The sequence below is a fragment of the Scheffersomyces stipitis genome, chromosome 1, assembly GCF_000209165.1.
Source record: "Scheffersomyces stipitis CBS 6054 chromosome 1, whole genome shotgun sequence".
Classification (NCBI taxonomy): Eukaryota; Fungi; Ascomycota; class Pichiomycetes; order Serinales; family Debaryomycetaceae; genus Scheffersomyces; species Scheffersomyces stipitis.
In genome coordinates this window covers 2508839-2531956 of record NC_009068.1, presented here as the reverse complement: position 1 = coordinate 2531956, position 23118 = coordinate 2508839, and the positions used below count along the sequence as shown (strand labels likewise).

Below are 23118 nucleotides of genomic sequence, written 5' to 3'. Positions count from 1 at the left end.
ATATACAATATCCATAAGCTGTCGTACATGTCTTGGTGATTATTTATTTCTACTTCGTAAGGAACATGCGTAGTCTGTCTGGTTCCAGTCTAGACTGTAACTGTTTTGCATCAATAGACTTGTAGAGTTGACTAGAAATACTCTCGGCTTTCAAAAATAATGTTCAGAGTAGAATATATTGAAAGGAAGGATTCAGAATCTGACTATGTCTCGTCTACGTCTACGTCTATGTCTACTTCTATATGAACATTGTTATATTCTTGGCTGCGAAAAATTTGATATGTAGTACTTTTCTACAACTTGGGTTTAAAAGGGACTCCAACGACTTTAGGATAACTAAAGCGCCATCTGCTACATCGGTTTCTGGTCACAACAAGAATCGCAAAGGAAGAATTTGCTACATTTTCACTTCTTTCTTCGCCCAGGAAGCTCTATTTGGCTTGCGGTGCATCATATTACTTCAAAAGTGAACCAATGTCTAAACTTTGGTATTACCAGTTCTGGGGTTACGTTTGAGCATCCAGGGAGGGTAACACTCACCTAAATGAACCCTATTGTCTACAATCCCAAGTACACACTTCTGCAAAGCTAGGTTATAGGGTTTTAAATATGGGTTACCCGGCCTCCTGCACAAAAATTTTTCAAACGATGAGGATCTGGCTGAAAAAAAAGCTATAAAAGGACAGTGAATCCTCACTAATTTATGAATGGTTTTATTCTTTTTTCTTTGTCGACGTACTTCATAGGATCATTTCTATAGGTCACGTCCCTCTTTGACTCTTCAAAAGAGCCACTGAATCCAACTTGGTTGATGAGTGAGATACCCTTATACCCTCAAAGTGAGATACTAGTTTAGCTTGTCCGTGATTCTTTGCAATCCGGTCATCTACGTTTTGTTTGCCTTTTAGTATAATCGCCTGCGGTATTTTGGATTCGTTCCAATAGCTGCTAATGATTTAAAAGGAGCGATGATCTTTACCCTTTGTGACATGCCTTCTAGGAGGACTTTGCATTGGGTGGGTATAAGTGGCTGTCTGACAAGTTACCGAACTTTCACGAGTTTGTGTGACACTTGGAAACCCGATGTTGATTCGTCGACCAGCCGGTGTGAAGTGAGAGCTTCATTCAACTATGCTATAGGGTTACCCAGTCTGGCGATTGGATAATTGTATAGAATAGAAGAGTAAATTGTATAAGTAGATAAGCGCTGTATGCAGTGACACCAAGAAGTCCTATGAACACAAGATGGTTAAGATGAAGAAAATAAAACTGTCTTCGCTAGCTTGTCTAGACCACTTCCGCATGGGTTTCCAGAGAGGGAGTTCGGATATAACAGAAGCAGAAATCACATTGCCGAATTACTCTATCCACCTGAAATTCCACAACGGCTGGCTTAAGGCGGAAATGGATGCCGGAAGTTTATTTGGCACTTTTTGTTTGTGGTGAGTCGGATATTAATTATGAGACTCTGAGCCGAGTCCGAAAAGAAAGAGAGACTGAAATACTCGACACATTTTGAAAAGTTTTATCTGTTTGTATGGATTGGCGGAATGAGACCAACTGGATCTGTCCAGCTTCCGTCCGATCACAATCTGAACGGCTGTCACCTTCGAAGGAAGATCTAGATGGCTTTGTTCCGAAAGCTCTGTCCCGCCAGTTGCTTTCAATCTCATCCGTTCCTGTATGTGTCGCAGCAATTTTTCATCTACCGTCTGGGCCGGTCAACAATAACAATCTACCAAAAAGGAAGTGAAGGAAATGGCTAGCAAACCGTACCCGGCGGAAGATCTGTTTCCACGGCTTCGCCTGATAAAGCTGAATCTCTTGACTTTTCAATCTTCTCTCTAAAGCGGAATCGGACGAAGGCTCACTGGATTGCTCGCTAGCGTCGGTAGAAGCTCAGCAGAAGCTAGGCAGAGCTGACGCTCACTAAGTATGTGTCAAATTAGTGCGTGCGTTCAGAATAGCGCCGAAATTTACGAGGTGAGTTCAGAAGCCACCAGAAGCGATTGTCACAATTTGGCAATGAGAGCATGCCCCAGGAGCCTACCATATACGTCTATATGCCCTTATCACACACAAACAGCACAACGTAGTCAATTGCTGGAATCGAGCCACTCTGTAGCGAAAGCTTGCCAGCTCAATGACCCCATAAAATACGTAGACATTGTCTCTCTATTCTCTCGCAGCAGCCGCGGTGTGTCACTAAGCTCGCACGGTGGTAAGATCTTTCGCAGCAACAGTCATCTCGGCCGTTTTTCGCTCAGACAGCTCAAACACTCTTTCTACTCTAGCAAAAAAGACTTCCAAATAACCTGCTCAACATATGCCATAACTGTAATGAACACTGTTCACTTGCTATTGTAGGGCACTGTACGATTATATCCCTACCACTGTAGAATAGACTGGCCTACCCCAGCTAATCCCGTAGAGCCGCACCGTAGTAGACGGGCTCCGTGCCCTGGCCGACGGTCCTGTCCACAGCAAAATAATTAATACCGCTTCCTTAGTAATGAGGCAGTATCAGATGGATGGGCTCTTCTGGCCCAGTTTGACTCTCCAGTCATTGATTTTATCTATTTCTTCTTTTGACCGGTTTGGTGTTTGTTGTCTTCATTAGCACTGTTAGTCTTATATAAGCGTCTCTAGTTACCTCTGCCCCTCGCCTGGGTCGCTTTGCCTGATTTCCAGAATTTCCCAGCCATAGCTAACGAGCTATTGATACCTGCGCTACATAGGCACATCAGTAAAAGAACACTTCCATTCGGCTATCTTACATCGCAGAGCTTACTGCCCGCCACTAGCATACAACTAATATCAGTATCTAATTCGACAATATCTGCTGTTTTGTCCGACCACTTCCCTATCTTCTGCCATCCTCAGCAGTCTCATCTATCTCATTATTCCCAATCGCATTATATAGAGAGCCATGACTCAATCGTCCAGCTCGTCAGCTAAAGAAGGATCCCAGATAATAGGCGAAAAGGAGCCGTCGTCTTCTTCAAACAACAATGTATCCAAAAATTCTAGCCTTAATAAGGGATCACCTCCTCCGACAGCTCAAATAAGGAGCTGTCCCCGCGATTTGCTCTCAGCTCGTCCTCCTTCGTTGAGAGCCAGATTCGAACGCTTCCTCTATAACAGAGGCTTGGGGGACCGTCCAGACTATCTTCAAGACATCTACAACAATATTCCAAGAAAGGTGTACGTCAACTACCCACTACCAGACGATATGAAAGACGACCATGGCCATCCCATAATAGACTACCCCCGTAACAAAATCAGAACCACCAAGTACACACCCTTATCTTTCTTGCCCAAGAACATCCTTTTCCAGTTTACAAATGTGGCCAACTTTTATTTCCTTGTTTTAGTGATCTTGGGGGCGTTTCAGATCTTTGGTGTGGCCTCTCCCGGTCTCGCTGCTGTACCCTTGATTGTCATTGTATCTATCACTGCTCTAAAGGATGCATTTGAAGACTACAGAAGAGGCACGAGTGACTCAGACTTGAACAATTCACCTATTCACTTGCTCAACAATTTGGATAACCCCAACGTCTTGCGAAACTACGTAGGGCCCTGGAGACGATTCAAGAAGGCATGTTCCAGAGGAACGAGAAAGACCTTCAGAGGAATCAAGTGGGCATGGATTATGACGTTTTCAAAAAGAGAAGCGAAGAAGGAGTATATCAGGCAAGAATCGCAAAACCAAGAAAATGCTCTTCACAGAGTTTCTACCATTGTCTCTGAATACTCTTACCATTCAGAAGTAGAAAACACCTCTACGAATAGAGTGCGCAAGTCTCTCGCATCAGGCCGATCTGCTCACGCACCCTCTATAGCCCATGCCAATTCCCTACTCAATCCTGTTCTTCAGAAGGCCAATGCCAACAATACAACCCACGCCAACTTTAAGAACAGAAGATGGAAGGATGTAGGTGTAGGGGACATCATCAGAATCAGAGCTAACGAAGAAGTACCTGCTGATGTGGTGATCTTGTCCACTTCCGATGCGGAAGGCAATTGTTACATTGAAACAAAAAACTTGGACGGTGAAACCAACTTGAAAACAAAGAATTGCTTACATTGTGGAGGTGCTGAGAATCTCAAGCATTCTGACGATTTGGGTGATTCAAAATTCTGGTTGGAATGCGATCCTCCAAATCCAAGCTTGTATACTTTCAAAGGTACCATTCACTATGAGAATTACGATGAGAACCATGTTTTGGTTAACATAGACGAGACGGAAGCTATCAACAATGACCAGGTCTTGCTTAGAGGCTGTACCTTGAGAAACACTAAGTGGGTTCTTGGTCTCGTAGTCTACACTGGTGCTGAATCCAAGATCATGTTGAACTCGGGTATAACACCTACCAAAAAGTCGCGTATTTCTCGTCAGTTAAACTTATCTGTTATTATCAACTTTGCCTTGTTGTTCATCTTATGTTTTATATCAGGTTTGGTTAACGGTTTGTTCTACACAAAGACCGAAGTTTCTCGTTTGTACTTTGAAATGGAACCATATGGTAGTACGCCAGCTATCAACGGTATTCTTGCCTTCTTCGTTACTTTGATTATCTACCAGGCTTTGGTGCCCATTTCCTTGTATATTTCGGTTGAAATCATCAAAACCTTGCAGGCTTTCTTTATTTTCTCGGATGTTAAGATGTACTACGGCAAGTTAGATTTCCCTTGTATACCTAAGACTTGGAACATCTCCGATGATTTGGGTCAAATAGAATACATCTTCAGTGATAAGACTGGTACTTTGACCCAAAATGTTATGGAGTTCAAGAAGTGTACTATCAATGGTAAGTCTTATGGTTTAGCATATACTGAAGCTAAGCAAGGGTTAGACAAGAGAAACGGTGTTGACATTGTAGTTGAAAGCGATAAATGGAAGAGGCGTATAGCTAAGGACAAGGAAGCCATGATTCAGAACTTGGAGGGTTTCGCTGGCAACGATCAGTTGAGAGAGAATTTGGTGACTTTTGTATCTAATGACTATGTCAAAGATACGATGTTAGTTCAAGATCACAATGATCAACAAAAGTTGGCTAACGAAACGTTTATGTTGGCAATCGCACTTTGTCATACTGTTGTAACTGAACAAGATGAAGAAGACCCCGAATTAAGAGACTTCAAGGCCGAGTCGCCCGATGAAGCTGCCTTGGTCGCTGTAGCTCGTGATTTGGGGATTGTGTTCAAGGAAAGATTGAGAAAGTCTTTGATTCTCAAGATATACGGTGATTCCCAGGAATATCAATTGATGGATATCATTCCCTTTACATCTGCAAGAAAAAGAATGTCCTGCATCATCAAAACTCCACAGGGTAAGCTTCTTTTGATTTGTAAGGGTGCTGACAATGTCATCTTCCTGAGATTGGACCCAAATAGAAACTCGGATGAAGTGATTTCTAAGACGGCTTTGCATTTGGAAGATTACGCCAAAGAGGGTTTGAGAACTTTGTGTATTGCACAAAAGGAATTGGATCCTAAGATGTACTACGATTGGTCAAGTCGTTATAAGGAAGCCTACGCTTCTATTGATGATAGCCGTGATCAGATTATCGAGCAATTGGATGAAGAGTTAGAACAAAACCTTACCTTATTAGGTGGTACTGCTATTGAAGACAGATTGCAAGCAGGTGTACCAGATTCGATTTCGATCTTGGGACAAGCCGGTATCAAGTTGTGGGTTTTGACTGGTGACAGAATTGAAACTGCCATCAACATTGGTTTCTCGTGTAATTTGTTGGAGAACCAGATGAAACTTCTAGTTGTAAGACCAGAAGAAAATGATTTGGACAATGTTGAATACGTAGATTCCTTGATAACCAGACATTTACAGGAGAATTTTGGTATGCTTGCGGGTAATGACACGCCACAAGAAGTAGATCGTTTGATTGCCGAAGCTAAGAAGGACCATTCTGCACCTTCACCTAACTATGCTGTTGTCATTGATGGTGCTGCCTTGAACTCTGTGTTCAAAGACTTGTCAGAACATCCCAGTGAATCTGTCAGGAAGTTGAAGCAGAAGTTCTTGTTATTGGGAAAGAAGTGTAAGTCTGTAATTTGTTGTCGTGTTTCTCCATCACAGAAGGCTGAAGTCGTCAAAATGGTGAAGTCCGAATTGGAAGTTATGACTTTGGCTATTGGTGATGGTGCCAACGATGTAGCCATGATCCAGGCTTCTAATGTAGGCGTGGGTATTGCGGGTGAAGAAGGTAGACAAGCAGTTATGTCCTCGGACTATGCCATTGGTCAGTTTAGATTCTTGACAAGATTGTTACTTGTTCACGGTAGATGGTCATACAAGAGATTGGCTGAAATGGTACCCTGTTTCTTCTACAAGAACGTGGTTTTCACATTGACATGTTTCTGGTTTGGTATCTATAACAACTTTGATGGTTCGTACCTTTACGAGTACACATTCTTGATGTTCTACAACTTGGCATTTACTTCCTTACCAGTTATCTGTTTGGCTGTTTTAGATCAAGATGTCTCTGACACTGTTTCCTTGTTGGTTCCACAGTTGTACAGAAGTGGTATCTTGAGTTTAGAATGGTCGCAGTATAAGTTTGCCTGGTACATGTTTGACGGCCTCTATCAGTCTGTTGTGTCTTTCTTCTTCCCCTACTTGTTGTTCTACGTAAGTTTCCAGAATCCCCAAGGCTTAACTATTGATCACAGATTTTGGATGGGTGTAGTCTGTGTCGTCATTTCTGTCACCGCCTGTAACGTATATGTGTTGTTGCAACAGTATAGATGGGATTGGTTGACGTTGTTGATCGATGCTTTATCTGTTTTGGTTGTGTTCTTCTGGACTGGTGTCTGGAGTGCTCGTGTATTTGCTGGTGAATTCTACAAGGCCGGTTCTCAAGTGCTTGGAACATTAGGTTGTTGGTGTTGTATGTTCATTGGTGTAGTCGTTTGTCTTATTCCAAGATTCACCTACGATTTTTTGAAGAGAAACTTTACACCAAGAGACATCGATATCATCAGAGAAAGAGCTCGTGCCGGAGAATACGACGATTATCCTCAAGGTTACGATCCAACTGACCTTGAAGATATCGAGAGACGCAGATTGATCACCGAGCTTATGGAAAAGGACCCATCGCTTTTGGAGAAGTTGGAAGAACAAAATCTCGTAGAACATCCCGAGTACGTGGAAGAGCCATCACATAACCCAATCACGAAGACATTCGGTACCATCAAGAGAGCAGCCACCATCAACAGATCTAGAAAAAACACTATCAATGCAAGAAGCAGAAGACAGACGATCAACGATCAGTTCAGAAAACCTATCGATATCAACCAATTGAGGCAACAGATGATCAACAGTGGTGAATATCACACATCTAGAAACTCTTTGGAAAGAATCAACACCACTCAAGAACTTCCTGGTTTGACCCAGGCAGAGACTTTATTGTCCTATCACCACAGAAATAGCATAAATTTTACACGCTAAGGCGTTTCGTGATCCGTATTAGTATTACATTTGATATTCGCAAGGAAGAGACACTCTTCTGGGATTACATGATAATCCATATTTTGTTTGAACTTGTACTTTAGAATAATGCATATGTTAATGAAAAAGAGTTGTAGAAAACGTAGAGGAAAAGGAATTGCTGAGAAATGTATAGGAGAAAATAGATAAATAGAGGAAAATATTCAAAGAAGTGTAGAAAACCGTACAAGTATACTAAATAGTAGATGTAAAGAAAAAAGTGCTCCAAATAGCGGATACAGGTATTAATGAAATCGAAGCTTTTCACAATTTCTGGTTGTTAGGTCATGTGACTGAAAAATCCATACGCAATTTCAGCACTATAATTCTACATACTTTAATGAATCTCCGGAACATGATTATCTTCCATATTACCTTTTCTCTTCATCTTTTTTCTAGCATTCAGTGATACGCCGTAGATGTTTACGTTTACGCTTCTCACGCCATCTGCTTCGGACTTTTCGTTCCGGGCAGCTCTCTTGTCCTTTGACAATGAGTTCCGGGTGCTAGCAGATCCATCGTGGAATGGGAAAGATGTGAATTCTGTTATGTTCATGGAGCAGCATTTGCGGAACACAAATATCATTTTGCTATCGCATTCGACCCCTGAGTTCATAAGTGGTTATGTGTTGATGTGTTTGAAGTTTCCAAATCTTATGGCAAATATCCAGGTGTATTCTACCTTACCTGTAAACCAACTAGGCAGATTGTCTACTGTAGAGTTCTATCGAGCCAATGGGATGTTAGGTCCACTTAATACTGCGCTTCTTGAGCTAGACGAAGTCGACGAATGGTTTGACAAAATTTCGTTATTGAAGTATCTCCAGATCCTCAACGTGTTTGACAACAAGGTTGTCATCACTCCATACAATGCTGGCCATACATTAGGAGGTACGTTCTGGCTCATCACCAAACGGTCGGATAGAGTGATTTACGCTCCAGCTTGGAACCATTCCAAGGACTCCTTCCTTAATGGAGCATCATTCTTGTCATCATCGAGTGGAAATCCACTCTCACAATTGCTTCGTCCTACTGCTTTCATTACTAGTACAGATATGGGTTCTGTCATGTCTCACAAGAAGAGAACTGAAAAGTTCTTACAATTAGTGGATGCCACTTTAGCCAATGGTGGAGCTGCTGTAATCCCTACATCGCTTTCTGGACGATTCCTTGAGCTTTTCCATCTCATTGATGAACACTTGCAAGGAGCACCTATACCGGTGTACTTCTTATCTTACTCCGGTACAAAGGTGTTGAGCTATGCATCAAATCTAATCGATTGGATGTCATCCAGTGTACAATCTCAATGGGAAGAGGCAGAAAGCTCAACTAACTACAAGAACCTTCCATTTGATCCGTCGAAGGTGGATCTCTTGTTGTCTCCAGAAGAGTTAATCCAATTGAGTGGACCAAAGATTGTATTTTGTTCAGGTATAGATTTGCGTAACGGTGAGTTGTCCGCAGAAGCGTTCCAGTACTTGTGTCAGGATGAAAAAAGTACAATTCTTTTGACGGAAAAGTCTCTTTTCGGTGTAGACGAGACCTTAAATACCGTTTTGTACAAGGAGTGGCATTCTTTAACGAAACAGAAATTGGGAGGAAAAGTAGAAGACGGAGTAGCAGTGCCTTTGGAACGTGTATTCTCCATTGACGACTGGACTCGTGAAGAAAATTTGCTGGGAACAGCACTAACGGATTTCCAAGAGAGAATAGCTGTTCGCAGAAAGGAAAAGTTGCTTGCCAAAGTGAGAGACAGAAAGAATCAGAATTTGTTGAATTCTGACTTGGTAGGTGAAGAAGACTCTTCAGAAGACGAAGATGGCAATTCATCAGACGAAGAAACAAAGGTTTCGGAAACAACTGAAACTACCACTGTAGTTGCTTCGACCGTTGCTTCTGGCCCGAGTGTAGCCGATGAGCTTGCAGCACATGAAGCCTTTATAACCGATCATATAAAACAAAGTTTGGAAGAGAATAGGCCACTTGATTTGAAAATTACATACAAGTTGAAACCTAGACAAGCTATGTTTCCTTATTTCATAAACACCCACAAGCAGAAGTTTGATGACTACGGTGAAGTCATTGACGTCAAGGACTTCCAAAAGACGGACGAAGTAAACAACAACAAGATTATTTTGGAAGGAAAGAAGAAATTTGAACAGAACGACAGAAGAAAGTTCAACGACGACTATGAAGATGGTGGAAGGTATAATGGAAAGAAATCCCAAAGACATCAGATCAGTAAATTGACTCCTCAAGAATTGTTGAATAACCAGTTGTTGGAAAAGTATCTCGACACATTGTTTGCGCCTAGAAGGAGAGTGCCGCTTGGGGCAGCATCTACCTACTCTAATACCAATCAACAATTGAAGGTAAGATGTGGGTTGTCATTTGTAGACCTATCTGGATTGGTAGATATTCGTTCCTTAGGTGTAATTGTTTCGTCGTTGAAGCCTAGCAACCTCTTGTTGTTGCCTGATTTTACTACGGACGAGCTGAACAATGCCGAGTACAATGGATTGATAGGAGTGCAATCATTTTTCAGTAGTCAGCAAGAAGATCAGAAGCAGGAAGATACCAAGAAGAACGTCTACAACTCTTCGAGGTACATGTCGTTGTCGAGCATTAGAAGTGGACTTTCAGGGTTTGTCTCATATGGCGCTGGGAATAAAATGAATATTTTGGTAGTGAATAGCAAAGAGACAATAAAGATCGGTACAGATAGTGATGCTGGAGGAATATCACTCAGTAACTTCGAAGTTAATTTAGATGACAATATCATCGAAGACTTGAAGTGGCAGAGTATCGATGGCAATTACCGTGTGGCTCAATTGTACGGTGAGCTAGAAATCCATAACCAGGACTTGCTGAAGAAGAGACACAGAGAAGTTGGTGACTATATCAACTCGTCTACACTCTTTACGTTGAAGAAAGTTAAGAAGGAAGACTTTATCAGAAGACAGGCTGCAGTTGCTGAAGATGTCAAAAACTCCCTTCTATTGTCGTCTGGTCCCAAATTGGCTATTGGTAACATTGCTCTACCCGACTTGAAAAAGAAGTTGGTGAGCAAGAATTTGAATGCCGAGTTTAAAAGTGAAGGTACACTTGTAGTCAACGACAAGTTGGCTATCCGGAAGGTTGCGTATGGTGCTGTTGATACAGACGATACTGGTGACATAGTCATTGAAGGCAACGTGGGTCCGCTTTACTATGTAGTCAAGGATTGCATCCGTGAGATGTTGGCATATGTATAGATTTATAACATTAGACATGTACTATTAGAGTCTGTTTTAGCCAACAGTCTACTCTGTCGTATATTTGAAGTTGTCATCTAGAAAGATGCAAGAAATAGATCATGTACTTAATATTATTAAGTCCATAAATAGTCTCACGGATATTTATCACTAATACAATCTGTTTAGATGTCCACCTATGAGATACACATATATAGATTGCAAAAGTAATTGTACTAGTATATTCAGCTTAAAATAATCGCAGCCATTCCAAAGTTGCAACCCAGTTTTTCAGGTCGTGCACAAACTCAAAAATGGATGTCCAATAAGCGCACCGAAAAACGAGACCAGTAATCATAGAGAAGAATAATGAATTAGGGATTCTACAGCTGCTGTCCAACCACTGCTATCTACCACACGATGCAACCATACTCCAGATCCGGCGGAACGAGAAAGTGCTTCTACGAATTCCAAACCTTGGTTTCCTGCTACACCTCGGCTGATACTACTACCAAGAAGGAATGCACACCACAATTCGATGACTACTTTGAATGCTTGCACGGTTACAAGGAAAGAGAAAGAACCAGACTCATGTTGCAGCAGTTGAAAGAAAATGAACAGACCAAGAGCGGGGTCACTGCCCAGGAATTATTCAAGGCATCAGGTTCTATTTATGAGAACTTGGACTTGGTGAAGAAATAAGCGATATCCAAACTCATAAAGATCTGAAAAGTTACATAAAACCTAAGAAACAATCTCGAGAAGAAACAATCACGATTTGAATTGAATTGTCGATCAAACTTTCCAGGTATTGTCTTTTAGATATTGCCTATTGAAGAGGGATGTCTCCCTATTCTTGAAGTCATATATTTCTTGGAGTTAGGTGTATCTTCTCAGATCGTTCCATGCTACTACTTCTGAGTCTTTCTTTTCATATTTATTCCTTCTCATGTAAATTATAGTTTTACGACACGTCATTTTATATCATTGGTATTGCTAATACACTGCATCTTTTACGGTAAACTCTTTAGTCGTATGTAGTTGTAATATCACACAACTCCTAAATTATTGTAATCTATTAGAAAGAGCAAACAGTTTGCTGAATTTGGTTCGCTGCAGAATTTCATTGCCCTTGATACGTGGTGTAACCCTGTCTGCTCCATAAAGAATGTAAATCCATATCAGCCTTCGCGCTACCAATTGAATGAAATACAGAGCTTTTTTCTACAATTTGCACCCATATCGATTCCAGAATTGCCTGCCCCAGAAGTTATAATTATACCCTTGTTTTCATTAGCAAATGGAACTTCAAAGTAATTTACATGTTATTTAATGGTTGACAATCTACAATTACTGTTTAAAAAATGTATCATTGAAAGAATAGCCTATTGGGATGAATTAGAGGCCTCTTTGATGCTACCGAGAGACCCTTCACTAATAGCCATGACCTTGAATTGTTGCTTTTTCAGATTCGTGATTCCCCAGAATTCATCAGTGTCTTCTGGTCTCCCAAATCCACCTCCGCCTGGTGTCTTGATCTTAAGAATGTCCCCCTTTCTTATTTCAATTTCAGCCAATGATGGCAATTGAATCCATTGGATAACATCATTACCTCTATCTCTGCCCAAGAAATTTTTACCACTGGCACCAGATTCTCCACCATAAATACCCCAAGGTTGATATACTCTTCGTTGAGTCACCAATGAAACATGGACAGGTGAAGTAAATTTGATTTCTCTGACCAAACCATCCCCTCCATTCCATTTACCTTTACCTCCGGAGTTCTTCCTAATTCCATAGTGAAGAAGCAAACAGGGGTATCTTTGTTCCAAGACTTCAGGATCGGTGATCTTAGTGTTGGTCATATTAGTTTGTGTTCCCGAGAATCCATTGAATCCATACCTTTCACAATCAGTATCAACTATCCCAGCACAGCTACCTTGGCCAACAGTTTCAGTATATCCGAAACCCTTAATCATGTCACCATTTGCATCCACTCCGCCAGTGCCAAAGTTAATTCCGTTCATGCAACCACCAGTAGCAGATGTTAGACCAAAAGCTTTGAATAGACAATCGGTTAACCTCTGTGAAGTCATACCGTTACCAGCACAGACAGCAGCAAAGCGACTTGGATTTATTAAGCTGTTCTCAGGAATAATCAAAGTACAAGGATCCAAACACCCTTGGTTCAAGGGAATTTCTAAATTTACCAAACATCTTAAAACATATATAACCGTCGAATATGCAATAGATTTTGGTGCGTTGAGGTTGGAGTATGATTCTAACGAAGTGCCAGAAAAATCGAAGACAGCTGAACCGTTCTTCTCGTCAATGTCAATCTTAACTTGAATCTTGCAACCATCGTCCATATAGTCTTCAGCAACCAAAGGTAGCTTATTCTTGTTCCGACTAGCATAGTTCTTCAAGAAGTCTCGGACTGCTAATTCAGCCGATTTCTTCACATTCTTCATATAGAATAGAACTGTTTCAGTACCATATTCTTCAAACAAATCCTTTAGCAAATTAATACCTCTTTGGTTAGATGCAATTTGTGCTTTCAAATCAGAAATGTTGTCGTCTATATTTCTGGTGCCGGAAACACCATGACTTCTTGGAACATCAACGAAATGTTTCTGTAATCCCTGGTAATCAAACTTTCCATTGGAGACAATTTTCCAAGCTTCGATATTAGCACCCTCTTCGTATATGTCCCTAGCATACGATGAAGATGATCCTGGAGCAGAACCTCCAATTTCTGAGTGGTGAGCTCTGGCTGCAACAACAAACTGGATTACGCCATCGATAAACACTGGAGAAATAACAGTTAGATCTGGTAAATGCGTACCACCAACACTTGGAGAGTTCGTGCATAAAATATCACCTTCTTGCAAATCATCCTTCCAGTGTTGCAACTGGTATTTGATGGCCGTAGACATGGAGCCTAAATGGACTGGCACATTTGGTGCATTAGCAGCGAGATTTCCCTTGTTATCGAACAATGCACAAGAGTAGTCCAAACGTTCTTTAATATTTGCACTGACAGAAATCTTTTGAAGTGTTCGTGACATATCATCGGCAATCGACATAAATCTGTTTGCAAATATTGACAATTGAATAGGGTCGACATAATCAGTAGAAATGAAATGTTTTTCTTCTGTATGTATGTCGATAACTACATGTCTTGGTAAAATGGTAGCTGTAGCATCTGGAGAGACAACGATTGTTTGGGTTGAATCCAAAACAAGGGCTGGCCCTGTCAACACTGAGCCAATAGGCAAAGTCTGTAAGAAAAAAACTTTAGTTGATAAGGTTCCTTGGTCAAAATGGACGTCTGTAGATTTCTGTACAAGATCAGAATCCACTTCAATCTTATTAATTGAATCATAATCCTTGTATGGAGAACGTTCTTCAGTCTGAACAGAAGTACTGCCAGTAGCTCTAACTCTAATATCTGTCACTAATACCAATTTCTCGAAATCGTTGAAAGCGAATTCCAGTTGGTGTCTCGTGTAAAAAGATTGCAAGAAATCTTGGTCTTTCTCCTGCTTGATCATGATTCTTGTATCAGAACCCTTGTAGCTCATATTGAAAAAAACCTCATAGTCAATAGACTTCGACAAGACTCCTTGGTCAATTAGTTCTTTCTGAGACTTTAGTTTCAATTTGTTACATCTATCAAGCAAAGAAGAAGCAGTAAGTTTGTTGTAAGCTACTGAAACTGGTTCCTGTTGTTCATTTACAATAGAAGACAACGAAATACCATAAGCAGACAATATTGAGGAATGTTTGTGAATCAAGATTTTTTTAATTTTCAATATTTTTGCAATCGAGGTTGCGTGCTGACCACCAGCACCCCCAAAGGAAGCAAGAGCATGTTTGCTGACATCGTGCCCCTTTGATTCCGTTAAGTCTCTAATTGGTCTTGCCATCTGGAAATCGGCTACTTTCAAGAATCCCAAAGCTATTTCCAATGGAGTCTTGGTTGCACCTGGATTCTCCTTATTGATGGTTTCCGTCAATTGTTCGAATTTCTTCTTGGTAACTTCATAATCCAAAGGTAGATTTTCACAAGGTCCAAAGATCTTGGGGAAATATTCAGGAATAATTCTACCGGTGAACAAGTTAGCGTCAGTGACAGTCAAAGGACCTCCCTTTCTATAGCAGGCTGGACCTGGATGTGCACTAGCAGATTCAGGACCAACTATAAAGGTACCGTTTCTATAGAATAAAATAGATCCACCTCCAGCAGCGACTGTATTGATATCCAATTGTGGTGCAGCTATTTTGATTCCAGCGATGATACTTTCAAAGGAAAACTCATATTCCCCAGCGAACCTCGAGATATCTGTAGATGTACCACCCATATCAAAACCAATTACAGGGATCTGATTGTCAGCATCATAGCAAGTTTTTGCTGCTCCAACTACTCCACCAGCTGGCCCCGAGAGTAGGGAGCGCAAACCAGTAAAGTTGTTCCAGGAACATAAACCGCCGTCGGATTGCATGAACTCAATTCTGGTGTGGGATTCAAAACCAGTTTTAAATCCACTTACAAAGTTGTTAATATATTCCTTGACAATTGGTGTAAGGTAGGCGTCAACAGTAGTAGATTGTCCTCTAGAAACGGTCTTGATCACTGGTAAAATTTCGTGAGAAAGTGAAACGTTAGTGAACCCCAACTCTCTGGCAATAGAACCAGCAATTTTCTCATGTTTCTGGAAATTGAAACCATGAATAAAGACTATGGCAATAGAATCAATGCCTTCTTTTCTCAACAGGAGCAAATCTGCGGTTAACTTTTCGGTATCCAATGGTTGCAAAATTTCAAAAACTTCATTGGTCTCACCACGTACATAATGGATATTGTCAACGAGATCTTGCGCATCATAACCAGTGGGGTCACCTGTGAAAGCAGGCATGGTGACTCTTTCCTCTGCTTCAACAACAGATTCGTAAAGCACTCCAGGCTTGACAATGTTAAGTGCGAATAAATTTGGTCTGGACTGGTCCCCAATGTGAAGCAAATCTTTAAACCCTTTCGTGGTGACTAGAGCAATTCGGGCACCTTTTCTCTCCAATAAAGCATTGGTAGCAACTGTGGTTCCAAGCCTTATAGAACTAATAATCGAAGTATCAAGAGGAGTACCTCTTGCAATAGTTGAGTGAGTGAGCATTTCTAACACTCTGCGAATTCCTTCGATATTAGCATCATTGTAATTAGCAGGGTCTACAGATAACAACTTGAAGGTTTCTTCGTTCTCAACATCGTGTTCACGGTACTTGTATATGACATCAGTAAAAGTTCCGCCTCTATCTATGGCGATTTCTACGTTGGTGAGATTAGCGATGGTCATGGTGTGGAAGCTTTGCAGTTCTATATGATATGCATAGAATTAAAGACTATCAGATTCCGGTAAAACAGCAGAGCAAGTCAAATATATGGAAAATCAATCAATCTCATCAATTTCAAATCTACTCTTCTAGAGGTAGAGGAGGAATATGGAGGATCTCCTTTTCAAGACACTTTTTGGGGGAACTACAATTTGGTGAATGTCTATCCTGGACCATTTGATTTTGAAGAAGTTGGATCCTACGTTTTTTTTTCTACATTAGTGTTCGGGGAAGTTCTTCTTCCGGATATCCCTCCGCCACACATTCTAGGTCTATAATGTCCATAACAGTGTCATCTTGCATTGATAGCAAACCTATCATGGATCAATAGATATGACAATGCTCGATTATAGCTTTCTCTTCTGGAAGCGCAATTTATGTATTTCTCTCGATTACACCATCCTATTTGGGAATTCATAACGATAATTTTGCTCGATTACACCATCCTATTTCGGAATTCATAACGATAATCTTGCTCGATTACACCATCCTATTTGGGATTTCTTAATGATAATTTTGGTCGATTACACCATCCTATTTGGGAATTCTTAATGATCATTTTACTTTATGACACTACCGATTGCAAAATTGATCCATTACAGTATCTTATTTAGGAGATAGGGTACCAGAATCATTGTCAGCTATCTTGTCCTAACAAATGTCATTAGTAATGGATTAGCCTTCTGATTGAAAATTGTTGAAGTCCCACTAAGCCTTACTTGTACAACATCAAGCAACAAACAGCATTGCTCATAGCCTTATCCGCCTTTGCAAGCATTCTTCAAGACAAGATAGGCAGTAATCTTCTTGTCTTTATCTGTAAATTCAGCTTATCTTTATCTCAAATTTAGATTCGAAGGACGGTAATCTGCTGATGCAAATTGTTCCCAACAGCACTTTCGAGAAATGGCAGCCTGTTGTGAACACACACATTTCCATCATTCTTTGGCTTATTCCATTCTCCGATTCTCCGATTCTCCGATTCTTTTGATTTTACCCCAACTTTTTTCCCGTTGACTTCTTCTACAGCATCAGTAAGTCAACCCTTACATTCCAATTAACAGAAGATGAATACAAGGACATATCGGATAGTTGGTGCATCTGGAACAGGAAATTATTTTTACCGAATTTCATTTATTCCATTTATCTCGGAAAATTATGCACCAATTGGATAATGGAGTACCCCTACATTCGGATATGGTCCAAGCGGATGTTTGCAGGTATCGCATCCTAAATGAGATGCCATGGCCAATCTTATTTGTTATCGGCCAATAGACCAGCATTGTCTGGATTCATAATTATTCACCAATACGTCGAAGGTTGTGGAGAGACCTTCCAAATCATTTGTCGATTAGAGTGACCAATTCTCTTGTTCATGAATTCATCATTCGTGGGGGATACTAACTATATTTCGTATTGTTTTGACTCAGCCGCTTCAGGGGTGGAACCAAGTTGACTTTTACAGTAATCCCATTTTCTACCATATATCTCCTATTATTGTATCGTAGGCTATTTGAATTTGGAGAAATCGGGAAGCGTATTCCAGAGTGTTGATGGTTCAGCTTGGGTATTGGCTCCAAAAAGTTCTCAGAATAGCACTGCACATTGCCCCACATTTAACGTTGTGTCGCAGCCTTCCGGAAAGGGAAAGCTTCAACCAGTTCGTAAAAAACGAATGTCCAATCTCCTCCACGAAGACAAGAAGAATGCCTCCTCGACCTTCAAGAGCTGGCCCTACATCTCTGAGTCCTCCACGATCCTCCACGTTCACATCTGGCTCTTCATCCCCCATCAATGATAGCTACGGTACACCTTATCAAATTCCCTTAGATTAAGTTACATACCTGCGTATAGACTAATTTGCACTTTTGAACTCTGCGCACAACCCTTCAAAGGCCTTTCTTTTTTCCTCTTATCTAATTGAACTTTGCCAAACCTTTCCTCTGCAACAGAACTATATAAACACACGCTCGTCCTATTTGTGGACCACCCGAAAGCTCTAGAGTGGAGCAGAGAAGAGCTTGGTCCCAAGAAAGCAAACTCTTCAAGCCCTGCGCCAAGCCTTTCGAATTTTTCAAATTTGCGCGATCTAAACTTGCACTTTTGCTATATTAAGATTCTTAGTTGCCCCAAAATTGGAGAAGTGAAAACCTGGCTCTGTTGAACATTCCACGCCGTTAGACTCTTTTCTGGATACTACATTGTCTGGTTACTGACTGTCTGATATATTCATTAGCAATTTAGAAAATCACGTGATAACTGAGTCCATCACCAAATTACGCTTTCACCATGAACTTCAAGGATTCTGATATCAAGCTCGTGGCCGAACAGATCATCCAGCTGTCTCGTGGGAGTGATGTTGACTTTGGAGCTGAATTTCTTTCTGAAAACGAGAATCTCTATCCTCCAGCAACGGAGGAGGATGAGCGCAAATTGATTAGAAAACTTGACTTCATCTTGGTTCCAATGCTATTCTTCACTGCTACCATGGGTGCAGTTGATAAAGTTGCTCAGTCAACTGCTGCCATCTACGACTACAGAACTGATAACAATTTGATAGGTAACGAGTATTCGTGGTTGGGTTCAATTCTTTTCATTGGTTCTCTTGTAGGTATGTGGCCAATGTCATTTCTCTTGCAAAGGTTCCCCTTGGGCAAGGTGCTTGTCACAGCTTCACTCTTCTGGAGTATGTTCACCTTTCTTTTGTGTGCTTGTGATAATTTTGCTGGCTTGGCGACTCTTCGTTTCCTTATGGGTTTTGTAGAATGTGCCATCGTCCCTGGCTGTACTCTTGTCTGTGGTCGTTTCTATACAAAGAAGGAAATCGCTACTCGTCTAGCTTTTGTCTTCGCCTTTGCTTCTTCTGTAATCAACGGTTTCTTGTCTTGGTTAGTTGGCAACTTCAATGACTCTCATGTTGCCGCTTGGAAGTACCTTTACATCTTGGTTGGATCTGTTTCATTCCTGTGGGGATGTCTCATGTGGTTCTTTTTACCAGACTCGCCTTTGAATGCGAAGTTCCTATCTACCCAGCAAAAGGTATATGTTGTGAAGCGTGTCATCCGAGATAGTAATGGTGGAGTTGACTCCAACCATTGGAACTGGAACCAGGTAAAAGAAGCATTTTGTGACTACAAAGCTTACACTGTTTTCTTTTTCAACATCAGCATCAATATTTGTAATGGTGGTCTTTCAACTTTCTCGGCTATCATCATCAATAACCTTGGTTTCGATGCAATGAAATCGTCATTGATGGGTATTCCTACCGGTGTCATCGCCACGATCGCTACTATCTTTTTCACTTATTTATGTAACAAGTTTAGCAATCGACGCAGTTTGATCGCTATCATTTCACTTATACCTCCATTGGCTGGATCAGCTATTCTTTACGGCGTTGATCGTCTGAAAGTTGCCCCACAGTTAGTCGGACTCTATTTGCTTTATTTCTACTTTGCACCATATGTCGTTATGATGTCGCTTGCGCAAGCCAACACTGCTGGTAACACCAAGAAGTCAGTGACTTATTCGATGAACTATTTGGGCTACTGTGTTGGGGCACTCATTGGGCCTCAAACCTTCAGAGCAAATCAGGCTCCAAAATACACTGGTGGTTTCATTGCTTTGCTTTGCTCATTTCTTATTTGTATGATGTTTGCTGGATTCTACTGGTTGATTTGTATCTGGGAGAATAACAAGAAGGACAAGTTGGTCACTGGTAGTGACGGGGAACTGGAGGTGAACCTGCTGACTGAGGAGGGGGAGGAGTTTTATGACCTTTCTGATTTGAAGAGAAAGAACTTTCGTTACACTACCTAATTATATATTAAATATTGTATAGTAATCTTTTGTGAATTGAACATAGAAGTTCTATTATCGGTAGTAATATGTGAACTGTTGTTTTGGCCTACTGTCTCTACACTGCATGATTTATTAGAATCATCATTTGGATTAGCGCATGGATGCAAAAATTATTTGCAAGAATTCTGAAAATTCTATTTTCCTCTGTCTCAAAATTTTTTTGACTGCTATTAGTAAACAAGAGTATTCTTGAATCTCTTGTTAGTTTCCTATAAAAATTGTTCAAGAGAAACAATAATTGATCCAACTTGAAAAGAAAGGACCACCATAAATAAGAGCACTATGACTATGGAAAATTACGAAGTCGCGTTGGAAATTAATATGATTCATTTACGATCTACATCAATACTAACACTGTGATGCACTGTAATATTGTTTTACTACATCTATTATGACTGATGTCTAAGCTACTACATATATCCTTCCCTAATCGATACCTAAAGGGAGGAATTAACCCTGGCGTCTTTTTTGACGAAATGGCATATATGTATACACGTGATAAAAGTCACGTGATAAAATAAGAAGCAAAATCGATATATATAGTCTATGAGTATGAATCGCCTTTATGGCCAAGTTGGTAAGGCACCTCACTAGTAATGAGGAGATCGTCAGTTCGAATCTGGCTGAAGGCATTTTTTTACATCTTTGAACAAGAAGTTCATTTATTAATTGAACTCATCTCTTGTAACTCAAGTCAATTATCTTGTTTATTACTCGTTTGCGTCCTCTTTTTTTTATTGCGTGGTTGTTCTAGACTGGAAGTCTGAATTGATGCTCATCGAAATTTCACAGAATTGAGATTAGAAGACATTATAGATTATTCTCCAAACATATTCATGACCACCTTGTGATGGATTCATCAGCTTCCACACTAGCTCCTGTGCAAGTCACAAGTGAACAGATCTTGCTGGATGCATTTCAGAGCCGAGATAGGCCTCTAGAGAGACCCAAACAGTCAATCCAAGATCTTGAAGAACTCCGATCATTCCAGCAGAAGAAGAGAAAAGAATACGAACAACAGCTCAACAAAAACAGGTTAAACTTTGGACAGTTTCTACGGTACGCAAAATGGGAAGTCAACCATAACCACGATTTTCCCCGGGCTCGTTCTATTCTTGAGCGGGCTCTAGATGTCAATGTTCAACATGTGCCGTTTTGGGTTCAGTATATACAACTCGAACTTTCGCACAAGAATGTCAACCATGCCTTGAATCTTCTTGATAGAGCTACCACTACCTTGCCACGAGTCAACAAGTTGTGGTTTCTTTACGTTCAGACGTTAGAGACGTTAAAAAACTACCAGTTAGTGAGGAATGTATTTGAGAGATGGTTGAAATGGCATCCTGATTCATCAGCCTGGGAAGCATATGTAAATTTTGAAAGGCGGTATGATGAATACGATAATGTTAGAACAATTTTCTCTCGTTATGTTCAAGAATATCCTTCTGCACAAGTCTGGCTCAAATGGATAGAATTCGAAATGTTTGCTGGAAGCCTTTCCCAGAACACTGAAACTTCAGTTCAGAATATAAGAGTAGTTTATGAACAGGCAGTGGATACAATTATCAGCGATAAAAGGATCAGAGATGACCCTGAGTTGCCAGCTATTATAGCCAACTGGGCAGATTGGGAGATTTCGGTTAAGGAGTACGAACGAGCCAGAGCCATCTTCGTCACTTTGTTAAATGAAAACAGCAAGATCAAACTTCTGAAACAACAAAGACTGCAAATCTCTTCCTCGTTTACTACTTTTGAAAAGAGACATGGCAACAAGGATTCGATCGAATCATCTGTGCTACAGAAGCGCAAATTAAGACATCAAGAGAATATAGAGAAAAATCCCCAAGATATAGATTCGTGGTGGTCATATATTCAAATAGTACAACTGGAGAATAATATCGAAGAAACAAGAAACGCCTTCAAAGGGGCAACTTTTAATGTGCCTTCATCCAAGACCAAGTCCATTCAATGGAGACGTCATATCATGCTATGGATCAAGTATGCGTTATGGGAAGAGTTTGACAATGAAGATATCACGTTGGCCAGAGCTGTTTGGAACGAGTGTCTAAAGGTGATACCACACAAGAACTTCACATTTGCCAAAGCATGGATCCATTTTGCAGAATTTGAATTGAGAAATAATGAAAGTGAAGAAAGCCTACAGACGGCTCGAAAGATTCTTGGTAGAGGGATTGGTCAGTCTTCTGTTTCCGGACCCAAAAGGAAACTCTTCGCCTACTATATTAGTTTGGAAAAAAGGTTAGGCGAATGGGATAGAGTCAGAATGCTCTACGAGAGGTGGTTAGAAGTAGCGACACTGACCGGTACTAGTTCCATTCCTGTTGTTCTTGAATACGTTGAATTCGAAAAGTCATTAAATGAGATTGACAGAAGTATATCTATCTTCCAGATTGCTTTAGAACTCTCTGAAGATGCAAAAATTTCGTCCAGTTTTGAACCTGTGGAGACAATTTGGATTTCGTTTATCAATTTTTATAAAGAGGAGTTGAAGTACGACGACGCAAGATCGTTATATCGCTTGTTGTTAGAGAAGATGGACAGCACCAAGGTGTGGATATCACTTGCACTTTTTGAGTCTTCCATTCCTTCATCTCGTCAATTGATAGAGTATGAAGAGAGCAACGCCGATGAATTCGAGTTTTCCGTAGAAGATGAGCACAGAGAAAATACTAGAGCTGTTTTCAAGGAAGCTGAACTACACTTCAAGAATATTGATTCTAAAAACGAGAGACTTGTCATTCTTGAATCGTGGAAAAGCTATGAAAAATTGCATGGAAATAACGAGAGCCTAGCAGATATCACCAAGAAGTTGCCTACCATTGTGAAGCGAAGAAGAACCGTTGATGGTGTAGACGAAGAATACTTGGACTATATATTTCCTGAAGACGAGTCGAGCGCCGCTAAAGTTCCCGGAATCAGCAAGTTCTTGGCGAATGCAAAGAAATGGGCTGCTCTACTGTCTCAGAAAATGTAGATCTAATGAAAAAGTATATTTAGATATATTATGTATGTACATCTACTAGACATAAATCATGATATTCAATGATCAGCAAATATATATTCCAATTACACTTCAGAACAATTTGCAGATTTACACAATTGTAC

At 40.6% G+C, this 23118-nt stretch overlaps 6 protein-coding genes across 6 annotated transcripts; 5 read left to right on the top strand and 1 right to left on the bottom strand. All coding sequences in view use genetic code 12, as the record gives it.

The window, feature by feature from the left end:
- Positions 1 to 2684: 2684 nt before the first annotated feature.
- On the top strand, positions 2685 to 7471 carry DNF2 (aminophospholipid translocase and ATPase; the record flags this gene model as incomplete). Its single annotated transcript, XM_001387021.1, has 1 exon — positions 2685 to 7471. The coding sequence occupies one exon, from the start codon at positions 2930 to 2932 to the stop codon at positions 7469 to 7471; it is 4542 nt and encodes a 1513-aa protein (XP_001387058.2).
- A 458-nt stretch (positions 7472 to 7929) lies between these two features.
- On the top strand, positions 7930 to 10802 carry PICST_81097 (predicted protein; the record flags this gene model as incomplete). The annotated part of the gene is made up of 2 exons (XM_001387020.1): positions 7930 to 9686; positions 9717 to 10802. The coding sequence occupies 2 exons, from the start codon at positions 7930 to 7932 to the stop codon at positions 10762 to 10764; spliced, it is 2805 nt and encodes a 934-aa protein (XP_001387057.2).
- Positions 10803 to 11157: 355 nt separating this feature from the next.
- Positions 11158 to 11805, top strand: PICST_81272 (predicted protein). Its single transcript, XM_001387019.1, has one exon. The coding sequence runs from the start codon at positions 11164 to 11166 to the stop codon at positions 11443 to 11445; it is 282 nt and encodes a 93-aa protein (XP_001387056.1). The 5' UTR covers positions 11158 to 11163; the 3' UTR covers positions 11446 to 11805.
- A 323-nt stretch (positions 11806 to 12128) lies between these two features.
- HYU1.3 (5-oxoprolinase) lies at positions 12129 to 16097 on the bottom strand (the record flags this gene model as incomplete). Its single annotated transcript, XM_001386781.1, has 1 exon — positions 12129 to 16097. The coding sequence occupies one exon, from the start codon at positions 16095 to 16097 to the stop codon at positions 12129 to 12131; it is 3969 nt and encodes a 1322-aa protein (XP_001386818.2).
- A 2326-nt stretch (positions 16098 to 18423) lies between these two features.
- On the top strand, positions 18424 to 19950 carry DAL6 (allantoate permease; the record flags this gene model as incomplete). Its single annotated transcript, XM_001387018.1, has 1 exon — positions 18424 to 19950. One exon carries the CDS (start codon positions 18424 to 18426, stop codon positions 19948 to 19950), a length of 1527 nt encoding a protein of 508 aa, XP_001387055.2.
- An 892-nt stretch (positions 19951 to 20842) lies between these two features.
- Positions 20843 to 22987, top strand: PICST_53682 (cell cycle control protein; the record flags this gene model as incomplete). Its single annotated transcript, XM_001387017.1, has 1 exon — positions 20843 to 22987. The coding sequence occupies one exon, from the start codon at positions 20843 to 20845 to the stop codon at positions 22985 to 22987; it is 2145 nt and encodes a 714-aa protein (XP_001387054.2).
- Positions 22988 to 23118: the final 131 nt, after the last annotated feature.